The 11,541-nt window shown below is 44.9% G+C and overlaps 1 protein-coding gene across 1 annotated transcript; it reads right to left on the bottom strand.

Moving 5' to 3' along the window:
• Positions 1-462: 462 nt before the first annotated feature.
• On the bottom strand, positions 463-9,379 carry MAP10 (microtubule associated protein 10). The gene is made up of 2 exons (XM_084828137.1): positions 6,409-9,379; positions 463-2,316 (listed from the first exon to the last, which is right to left on the bottom strand). Exon 1 carries the CDS (start codon positions 9,147-9,149, stop codon positions 6,546-6,548), a length of 2,604 nt encoding a protein of 867 aa, XP_084684263.1. The 5' UTR covers positions 9,150-9,379; the 3' UTR covers positions 463-2,316; positions 6,409-6,545.
• Between the last annotated feature and the right edge of the window lie 2,162 nt (positions 9,380-11,541).

Here is an 11,541-nt window from a genome sequence, read left to right as displayed (position 1 = left end):
GCAAATGGCGGCGCCCATGGGCCGCCGCCATTTGCGTACACGCTTTTTTTTTCCCCCAAAGTCACCCGTGATAGGCTACGTGAAGATTTACGTAGCCTATCATGGCTGACTTTGGAAATCTAGCTGTGATAGGCTACGTAAGTCGTTATGTAGCCTATCACGGGTGTGGGGTTTTTTTTTTACTTTAGTGGGGTTTTTTTTGCAATGGCGGCGGCAGCAGCCGGTCGGGAGACCAGCCGCTGCCCCCGCCTGCGCCGAACCGCCGCCGGGACCCACCGCCGGGAGGGACATTCGCCAAAGGTAAGTCCCATCCCGGGGGGGGGGTGGGGGGTGGCAGAGAATTTCACCACCGATTTCGGGGGGCCGAATGCGTTGGTGCTCGGCCCCCCGAAGATTCGGGGAGAAATTCTCCGCCATCCCTACTCCTGTGTCTCTCCTGACACAGGTCATCATACAGGGCTACCAAGACAGTCTCAGTACCAAAACCAGGCCTGAACCTAGATTAAATGGATCCAGAAAATCAGTCTCATCCAAGAGCGTGTAGCTGTTACTCAGAATGTGCATACAGCATAACAAGTAGGGCTATGCAGGGACCGCCCAATCCAACTTGGAAGCCGCTTTGCAGCTTCCGAGTTGGGCCTGATCCAGCTCGGGCAGATCTGGGGGGGGGCCTGACCCGCCTCAGCCCCAAACCGGGTCCTCCCCGATGCCCCCACGCAACCCCCCAGCTCCTTACCTGGGCCTTCTCCTCCTCTGCTCCTGCCACCTGCTGCTGCCTCTGCCGCCGCCTGAGGCCTGGATGCGCGGTGACTGGTCTTCTTCCCGGGAGTTGCCATTTTAAAAAGAAGAGTCGCCACTCATCCGGGCCTCAGAAGATGGCAGCAGAAGCGGTGGTGCACCGGCAGAGGCGGTGAAAGCGGGAGCAGCCTGCCGCCACCTCCAGAGGCCTGGACGTGCGGTGACTCTTCATCTTTAAAAGGGCGACTCCCTGAAAGAAGACCAGTCACCGCGTGTCCAGGCCTCAGGAGGCGGTGGTGGGCAGCGGCAGCAGCGCAGTGGTGGGTAGTGTGGCAGCAGCAGAGGAGAAGGCGGCAGCCCAGGTAAAGGAGGTGGAGGCACCAGGGGGGCTGGGCCGGGGGCCGAAGCACACCAAGCCCCCGACCCGTTCTGGGCCGCTTCATGCCCCCTCCGCTTCGCCTCAGAAGAGGCACAAAGTGGCCCGAAGCAGCCCACTTTGACTTGGGGTTCAGGCCTCAGGCCGAAGTGGTGCACAGCCCTAATAAAAATAACAAATGTGCATCAGGGCTTTAGTAAGGACAGTAGACAGCTCTCACTACAAAAAGCCAACAGCTTAATCAGTTTACACCTCTCCCACCCCTGCAGAAACTCTGGAAAATCTATCTAGAGGATGCGTGGATGGGCAAAGAGTATAGTAAACTAAGCACTTGATGAAATGCAAAACAGATTTCTCTTGCACATTTGTGATGTAGAAATAAATGCTTTGATATACAGAATCTTGGATCATAACTTCTGTGCGCAGAGTTCCACTCTTGGAACAGGGCTTTCCTACCCCCACTTTCTGACTGTAGCCCCCGCTTCCAAAGTTGACCCCTCTGCAATGGTGTGGGATATGGTGTACTCGGCTGCAGCAGGACTGACATTGTTTTGCAGCATGGGGTATACAAAATATTACAAAGTATGAACTGCTTTAAATAACTGGTTTAGATGGTTAATAGCTCACTGTAAGTGCTCACAATATTTTTCAGAGCCGGCTGTACATTTTATTTTTTATTGAATAAAACAAACTCATGAGAATACAAATAGCATAAATAACAGCATAAATAAGTAGTACATAAAAGAAAATAATGACTAAATTATAAAGCATTCTGTCATTACATTTTAACATTCAGGAAAAATGCAATCTAAGAAACTGGAATTTCTCAATCTTGAAAAAATATTCCTGTTTTACATAACAACACAAACCATGTTAAAACACACAACTTGTTAACACTAAATATGTTCAGGATCTTATCAAAACAGCTGTCCTTGTAAAACTAGACCAACTTCCAGGGGAAACATTTCAGTATCTGAATAAATTCTAACCCAAAAACACATTCAGGTCACCCTGGCAAAGAACAGGAAGAACTGTAAAAAAGCACATCACAGGAGAAAAGGGAGCCTCAGCTAAGTCCAACCTGCTGCTCCAAGGCTAGATTCTATGTACCACGGCCTGAACACAAAGTGCTGGTTGGGTATGTTGAACACTACCTGCTGTGCCTAGTCCCCTCTTTCTGACAGGACAGCTTCAGAACCATTCTGCAACGAGGCAAAGAGGAAAAGGGAAGCCTTAGTGCACATGCACACATCCCTATGCTTAATAAATAAGACGGAAGCCTTAAATTATAAATGAACAGGACTGAAGCCTTAAATTATACATGAAAACCTTCTCAAAAGCATCTTATACAGGGAAGCTCACAACTACCCTTTGCTGAGGTTTCTCAAATGACAGGGAGGTTTCACAAAAATGGCAGGGGTGCCAAAGCCAATGTTGGTGTGTTCTTATCAAGTTCAATGCTTCTCCTTCCCCTGTTCCACTAACAACCACAGGAAAACTGCCTCAATTTATGTGCCTTTGCTTCTCTGGATTACCCTTCTTCCAGGGAATATAATGTAACAGGAGACAAGAGTGAGCAAATCCACTCAAGTTATGTTGTCTAAATTATCACTGTGAACCAGCTATGTATAGTTTGAGAATCCTGTTCTGTAGCATCCTGACTGCAACTTTCCTCCTTCCCAATTTAACTAAAATCTACCTCCCTGCATTTAAACCCCCCCCCCCCCCCGGCTCTTGTTCTACATTTGTGTTCTACAAAGTCCCTTAATACTCTGTTTACCCTACACACACCTCTTAAATTCTGTATTTATACCTAAACCTGATTTTTAAAACGTATAGTACCACAAAACAGAACACTGAAACTTGCCTTGTGCTACATAATGCCCTGCTATTGCTTCTGATACTTTGGATAAAATGGTTAGCATTTGTCACTTAAACATTTATTACTTGTCAATCTTATCTAGCAATGATGCACCTACAACTCAATCCTTACTCACAAGTAAATGTCACCAAATTAAATGAGGCTTATTCTTACCTAAGTGCATAGTATTCCATCCTTGTAACTTTCTTTGGAAGTATGAATACTTAGTCATCCCACATTTTGTAATTAGCTAAATACATCTACAGGGCAATCCTACACATGTTTACTCAGAAATAATTCCCACTGACTCCACTGGAACTTACGCTCATGTTATTGAGTTAGTGTATGCAGTCCTAATACGTAATCTCATTTTGCCTTCTATTTCTCAATCCAGCCTTTATCAATGTATATTTCTGGTACCTTCATACACAAGTTTGGAAACCTTTTCTATCTGGCCTTTCAGTTACATTTAGTAGGCAGTATCAGAGACATTTTATTGAATGCAGAAATACAGGATTAGTACAATTTGATGCACATTAAAAAAAATTAATCTCAGCATAACCAGAAGTCTTCTCTGACTGCAATTAATTAATAAAATAAGACTTTTGCTAGTTTAAAAGTGTAGCATCTGTAACCTTATTTGTATACAAATTGTTGTAATTATCTAATCATTATTGGATATTAATGTGATGGCAAAAGAACCACTGCATAATCAAGGTGTCAAGTGGTGCAGCAATAAGGCAGTATAGGAAAGAATTGAAGACCTACTCATATGACTGGATTGACGGAAACAAACCTTGCCAGTGTTGATTCCAGTTATTTCAGTGTAAGATGAATTATTGTGTGCAGCCACTGTCACAAGTCTTAACCTCTGGCACACCACTCCAAATGCTTAAAAACTGTTTGCAATAGCATTGGCAGAAGCCAGATCTGGCACACAGCACACAGTGCCACACTCTGAAACAGCGGGAAGTCAGTATGGGAAAGCCCACTACATCTCTAGGTGGCTGTGCAATAGGGCCAAAGTAGACATGACCTTATTCATGTTGTTTGGCCTTGCATGCTATGAAACAAACAGACAAACAGCCAGCCAGCAGGGGAGGAAGGAGCCATATCAGGACTGTGGCACTGTTAGAGTTAACCCTTGACCACCACCGCAGGCTCAATCAGATCTCCTCCCCCATGTTGGGTATTCATGCTGCTTTTTAAAACACATTCATACACACACACACACACGACCAAACAATATGAACATCATCATGTCTAGTCTAGTCCTTCAAAAGTGACAAAGGGATGCTTTATTACATGAATCATACAAGATCCATCAGTGATATAATAAATTAGGCAATCCCTCTCATTGGCTAACTTTCTATTAATTAGCCAACCTCTCTGATTGGCTAACTTTTCTATTTTTCTATGCTATAGCCAAGAGCAGACAGAAAGACTTTAGAAGGTTATTCAACTGTTTGTCTTGCTTTTTTTGCATTAAAAGCCCCTATCACTGCTCAGCAACGAAAAAATGGATAGGTACACCTAAGGAATTATTCATACGTTCTTTCTTAATGAGAGAATACATGTACTGTCTCTCTCTCTCTGCCTCTAACTGGCCTCCAGAAGAAAGCAGGTTCCTTTCATTTACCAATATAGGTAGTTATAGCTAAGGAGCTCTAGTTGCCTTTCTCCTGGCTATGCACCTATCTGCATGCAGGGCATGGGAAAAGAGAAAGCAAATGTTGAGTACTTCTCCAGCCAACCTGTGGTGATTGCCAAAGGAAAGAACGTGCTCCCTTTTCCTGGAAGCTAATAGAGTCAGCTGAGGACCCTGAATCCATGTATTCCATCAGTAAGGGTAAAATGAGAATCTGTCCCATGCCACAGAAATCAATCCAATTTAAGCCTTTATATGTCTAGTTTTGTTCCACTGACTTTCAGAAGGATTTTGCTACATAATACACAGGTGTCATTCTCCCTCCCTCTCTCTCTCATAAGGTGAAATTAAATTTGCCCTCCAAAACACAGAAACATATGCAACGTAGGGGCTTCTTTCTTTCACAAACACGGCTGCTGTCAGGTGTTAAACTGCAAGCTGACGTCCCTGAAGTTTTAAATGCTACTGGGATATGACATATGAGTGTTCACTTGTATGTTCTGTTCAGGGAAGTTAAAAATTCCCTGCAGGTATTCAAGCCCATGCATGTCAATCAAGCCCCCAAAATGTGTATTTTAAATGTGCAAATAACAACAAGTAAAATGATGTGAAAGTGGTGCAAACTAATGGTACTATGATCAATGCAAATACAACAAAGCAACAATGCATGATTTAAAAATTTGGAATTCTGAGACAAAACGACATATTGGACAGGAATGTAATAACCAAAGAAGATAGCAGTAATAAGAGAATTGCAGAAAAAGAACACAAACATTAAGATTGATTATATAATGGAAGTACGGCAATCCATGGGAAGGAACTGATACTCAAATTCCTGGGAGGGGAAAACCCTTCTGAAACTCAGATTAAAAAGATTTTCTCAGATGAAAAGCAGAACTATAAGCAATATTTTCAATTTGGCTAAATCATGCAACTTAATCCCATGCATGTTTATTTAGAAGTAAATCCCAATGAGTTAAATAAGACTTATTCAAAAGCAAGTGTGCACTGGGCTTAGAATAAGCAATTTTAAAGCGAGACACTAAGGTGAGAAACTTGTCACAGAAACATAAACTCACACAGTAAGCTTGTCATTCTCTGAAAATGACTTCAACTGAAACTGGATTCCCCACCCCCACCCCCCAAAGAGATGTATTTAAAATGATTCATATAAATACAGGAATCACAATACCATACAAACTCAACACCTCATTTTTAGAACTATGTTTCTCCTCACAGTGCATGTTATAGAAATGCAACATTTACAAATGTAAATGCATTATGGACATTTACTGATTATTTCTGTGGAAAATGTGATCTTAAAAAAATTCAATGTACTGTTTATAGTACTATTTATCCTTCGCAGAAAATGGCTGTAATTCTCTGAAAACTGACTGCAGTCGTGTGCACAACTGGTCTGTTTAGTCCTACTTACTTCAGTGGGATACAACCAACTGAACTGGGTGCAGGATTGCGGGTTATATGTTTTCCCAGTAGTCATTAAGTAATTACTTTCGCTTTTAAGAGCTGAAGGAAAAATGGGAGGCATGGGTCACAATTCAGACAGCTGCTTTAAGCATACCCTATAGCTTCTAATTGCTCAAAGGGAACACAGAGTTTTATATTTGAACAGCAGTCTCTATGCCAAATCAAAATTGCTTTTGAAACTCCCCCAGATTTCAAAAGCACCTCACAATAGTGTGTGAGTGCTTGGGGTGGGGGTGGGAGGACAAGCCCAAAGTCCAACCAGCTGCAGAGCTACTCATGCACAGATTGTTCACTAACCTGAAAATACTGGTTGCATATCCATCGCTTCTAAAACAAAAATTGTATTTGTGAAAGACAGTCAAAATACTTGTAAAAATGTTTGCTTATAAAAATAAAGACATTTTCACTTTCATCCAGTTCATTATTATTGGTAATTACATAGTGTATCCTGGAAGTTTGTTTACTACTAATTCACTGACATGTCTACATTGATTAGTAATATCCACCATCTCAAAGTCATCCTCTTTTTCTTTGTCCGATGTATTGCTTTCTTCTAGCTCACTAAGATCAACGTCAGATACATTGGAGGGCAAATAAGAGCTAACTTGAGATGTCCTTAGTGAATAGCTCTTTTCTGCAGATGATTGGTCTTTTGCTATGTTACAATTCATGTCAGAGGTCACTTTTTTATTCTTTAAGACCTGTATATCTTTGATCCCTTCCTTCTCAACCTGTTGAGCTAAAAGTTCTTCCTTTAAAGTTCTTGCAAGAGAATAGCCGTCAAGTGTGTTGAGAACAATCCCTATGGTTTTTTCATTAGATTTTAAACCATAGGCCTTTTTAATAGATTGGACAGGAGATATAGCTGAAGGAACTGGAAGAAGACGAGGTGAAATACTTTCAGCAGTCAGGCTTCTTTCAGACATTTTAGAATCTGAGTCCATGACAGATTGGCTTTGATCTGGGTTTACAGGTAAAGGTTCAGGGCTGCTCTCTTGAGCGTACAAGCTTGTGCCAGAACTGTCAGCACTGGTGAAATCTTCTGAATAGGCAGTGTTCTCAGAGCTAGCAACTACACCATCTGAATTCTTAAGTTCAAGGCTGCTCTCAAAGTTGTTGTTTTGGCTATCATTACGTACGACTGAAATATCACAATCCTTGTGCTGTACACATTTTTCTACTTCTGTATCTATTTTATTTTCAAGGGCATCAGTATCCTGTAAAAAGACTCTTGGCAAATGGACTTTCAAACTCTTTTCTTTATAAGCAGAGCCAAGCATGTCAGATGAACCCATTTGTTTTGCATTGTCATCACTCTTCACAGCGCTGGCTGCAACCTTCTTTTGGAGATCAGAAGTTATTTCCTTTATGGTGGCAGGGCGATCTTGGTCAACACTGCTTTGTATTAAAGTCTCAACATTTTCATTAATTTGAGTATTTTGATCAGGGATGTTTTTTTCATCAAAGTACCCAGAAGACTTTGGAAGATGCTCAGGAGACCCCCGGAATAGTTTTCCTTTAGCTGAAGAGCTTTTTCCTTTCTTTTCAACGGCTATGTCCCCTTGTTTTTTTCTACGAAGTTCCCTTTTTTCATGAACTTTCAACATACCTGGATTGGACCTCTGCAGGCGAAGCCTTAGTGTATTTGTCAGTCCATATGTAAGCCGCCTTCTAGGAGGAGAGTTTTCCTTGGTGTTATTTTTCTCAGGACTGCCATTTCTTTCAGAGAATGTTGTTCTTGTAAATACTTTACCAGGTGAGGTGACTTGCATGGATGGAGCAAAGCATTTTAAATGATCTGGCCGATTTCTTTTTAATTTGGGGCTGGGTGACCTTCCTCTCTCTTTGCGATGAGGAGTGGTTTTCTTATCTTCCCAGCAGGGGTATACTGGCTTGGTGCTGGAGGACAGTGCTTTTGTACCTTCTTCTACATTTTGGTATAGCCATGCTAATTGAGGGTGCACAGTAGAAGGCCCTGGTTGCAGGGCCTGGCTGTTCAGCAGGGACAGCTCCACTAACAAAGCATTTAGCAAAGGCAGCTGGCTCAAAGTTTGTCTGACCTGCTCAGGGCTGCCAAATGTTTGGGTCAAGGGGGCAGCTTCCTGGGCACTACTTGAAGGCTCCTCCTTAACAGGAGGCAGCACAGGGGGAGGTGCAATTTCTTCTGCTGGCAAGGGTTCTTGAGCTGCAGCCACTGTCACAGATGCTGTAGATTTAGGTGTGGGGTGGAGATTGTCAGTTGGGCAGCTGTAGTACATTGGTGGGGGGCAAAAGATGTTGCTCTCGATCTCCAGCTCTCTGGCCATCTCCTCAAAGTCAGGGTTGCTGGACAGGGGCTCTGTGAGGGTGCTGCTTAAGGACCCCAGGCTGCCACCTTCTGGGGCAGGGTCCTGGTCTTCCTCTGCCTCTGGGATGAGCTCCAGAGCGAGTCCTCTGAAGCTCTGGGTGCCCAGCCTGTGAGGCAGCTGCTGGGGCTGCTGCTCCTCCTCACTGTGGAGCCCATCTGGGGCTGCCCCCTGCCCTAAGTGCCCCAGGAGGGCGGAGCCCAGGTCGCTGAGGCGATAGCTCAGCCCCAGCTCCCCCACGGGCTCGCCCATCAGGTCCCGCAGCGGGAACTGGCCCCGTCGGCCCCCGGGCCCGGTGCCCAGCAGCAGCTCTTCGGCGGCGGCCGCCAGGGAGACGCTGGCGGAGCCGAGCAGGCGCGCGGGGCCCGGCGTGGGGGGCAGCGCCAGCAGCAGCGCGTAGAGCGGGGAGCGTCTCAGGAGGCCCCGCAGGGCGTCCGGCCGCAGCCGGAAGAGGCAGGACTTGCCCCGCCCGAAGGGCACCAGGGGCCCCGGCGCCGCGCCCGGCGCGCGCACCACGAGCGTCGGGAAGTCCAGCAGCCGCAGGGCCACCGCCGGGCGAAACGGGCCGCTGGCGGGCAAAGGCGTCGGCAGCAGCCGCGGCTCCACGCGCGCCGACTCCACCAGCAACTCCAGCGAGAAAAGCGTCTCCTCGCAGCAGCCGCCGCCGCCGCCGCCGCCGCCGCCTTCCTCCATGCCTGGTCGCGAGGGCAGGCAGCCCCAGAAAGCGGCTGGGGGGGGGGGGGGACGGGTGTTCTCGCGAGACTAACGGGAAGCCGCGCGGCAACGCCGGCGGCGGCCTCCGTGTATAATTATCTCTATGGAAGCCGCTGCCCTCCGTTGTCTAGCGACTGGCAGCCGCCGCTGCGCTTGAAGGCCGGGGCCGCAAAGGCCCCTGGGAACGGGGGCTGCCTCCGGCAAAGTCGATTCCTCGCGAGGGGACGTCTGGGCGCCTCCGCCGGGGCACGGCGCTCTCGGAGGCGCCGGCGTGGGGCGGCGCCTTCGCTTATCCGATGCTCCGGGCGGCAGCACCGGCGACGCTTGACGAGGCGGGCTCGATGATGCGCCTTTGCCGCAGGATACGGCCAGCACTCGAGTAGTACTGTTACAGTTCAGTATGAATGCATTGTATTAATTATTAGTAGTAGTATTAAGTATTAATACTATTGTATTATTAATAATAATAATACTATTGTAGAAAATACTAAAATTGGTTCTCTGGTGTTGTCTTCCAGCCCACGGGTTTATAGCCTGGTGCTGTGAATCTTTAAATATCAATGATTTCAATACTAAGGGCGCAACCCTATGCATGTTTAGACAGAAAAAAGCCCCACACCTCCCAGCATTCCCCAGCCAGCATGGCCAGCTGGGGAATGCTAGGAGTTTTAGGACTTTTTTTTCCTGTCTAAACATGCACAGGATTGGGTTCTAAATGATCAGATCAGAACAGTGGTTCCCCAGGCACGTGTTGTCTTTGTTTTGTTTAAAGTGTAATTCGGTATTTTAAAATATCTGTCTATCATCATCATGGTCTATCATGAGATATTAGTGTAGGAAAAAAATAATCTTCATTTTTCCCGTAGTATCTCAGGCTACCTCAGTGCTGTAGGTCTGTTTCCTTGTTAGGCTGAAATTATGGGCACAATTCCTGACAAAGATACTTAGGGCACAATCCTATGGCGTCATCATATAAAGACCCGTGTATTTCTTTAGCTACAGGCTGTGATAAAAGTCACACTTAGTTGGCTTGCTCAGCAAGAGTGAAGTTCCATTCATGTTCCCGAGTCTACTATACAAATCTCACAATTTAGGAAAACGCTGGCAACGTGAAATTACGAAATTTGTATTAAACTATGAGAGTCTTGGCTTTCCATTCTGAATGATCCTTTTTGCCAGTTCTGTGCTGATTAAGGGTGCAATCCTATGCCTGTTTAGGCAGGAAAAAAGTCGAACTCCCGGCATTCCCCAGCCAGCCATGATGGCTGCAGAATGCTGGGAGTGGTAGGATCTTTTTTCCTGTCTAAACATGCATAGGATTGTGTCCTACTTCAAGCAGTGAAACTGAGTATAGTATGCTTTACAAGTTCATAAGACAAATAAGGACCCAAACTTTGAAGTCTTGATTTTAAGCCATCTTCATGGTTAATTGTCAGGGGAGGATGAATAACAATTTTTTATTTATTTATTTTTTTACCAAGAACAAGTTAATACCAAGGGACACATAAACTGCTGCTGGACCATTTTATTTTTTTATTTGAAGTATTTTTGTGATGCTCTTAAGCCAAAAAGGCTCCCCAAGCGGCTTACTTATAATCAATTAAACAAGACAGTCCCTTTGGACATAAAATGTGTTAAGTGCGATCATTTCTCCCCCCCCCCCCAGTTATTGTGTGAGACTTTCGCTTTCACAATGAAAAGTGCTTTTATTATTCATTAATGCAGAGAAATGCTTGAGGAAGTTAATGAACTGTTCCAAATATTCAACAATCCAAAGGGAAATTAAAACTATTCCAAAATATTTTTTTCCTTCAAGCTCACTGACTTATCCTTAATCTGATTGTGTTTGGGCTTCATCCAGGACTTTTAAACACTTGGGGTTAGAATTATTTGGACTGAATAATTCACGTATGGTACTTCATTTGCTTTTCTCAGCAGTTTGAGCCAGTGCACCAGATTTGATCTGGCATATTCTCATTTATTGGTATTAATGTAACTCATCTTGGAATCTGAGCTGCAACAAGAGTTACACTCAGGCAGTTCTGTAGCTCAGGAGAGTACAAAGCATGTGTTCTGCAACTGAGCTGTGTATGGTCCCTTCCCTCCAAGACAGGACACTGATCCATCCTATAGAAATAAGCAGGTATTTCTTCTCTGTTTCAGAGTAATAATTTATCTTTTCCAATGATGAGATGATGTAAACATGAAAATGGCTATATTTACAAATGCTTACATTATGGGGAAATGCCCAAGGTTCACTGGCTGAATAGCATATGGACTGCATTATCCATGGTAAAGCCTGCACATTTAGTACAGTTTACAGAAATGAGGGAAGGGCAGTTACCACTAGTACATTTATTTTAAGGTGGAA

Source organism: Heloderma suspectum, chromosome 1 (assembly GCF_057233095.1).
Source record: "Heloderma suspectum isolate Gila_16-S chromosome 1, 16-S_ref, whole genome shotgun sequence".
NCBI classification, from domain to species: Eukaryota; Metazoa; Chordata; class Lepidosauria; order Squamata; family Helodermatidae; genus Heloderma; species Heloderma suspectum.
The sequence above is the reverse complement of the archived record's forward strand: the minus strand, read 5'-3'. Positions and strand labels throughout refer to the sequence as shown.

Coding starts and splice junctions, on each gene's coding strand:
- MAP10 (XM_084828137.1), bottom strand. CDS start 9,149: ATGGAGGAAGGCGGCGGCGGCGGCGGCGGCGGCGGCTGCTGCGAGGAG.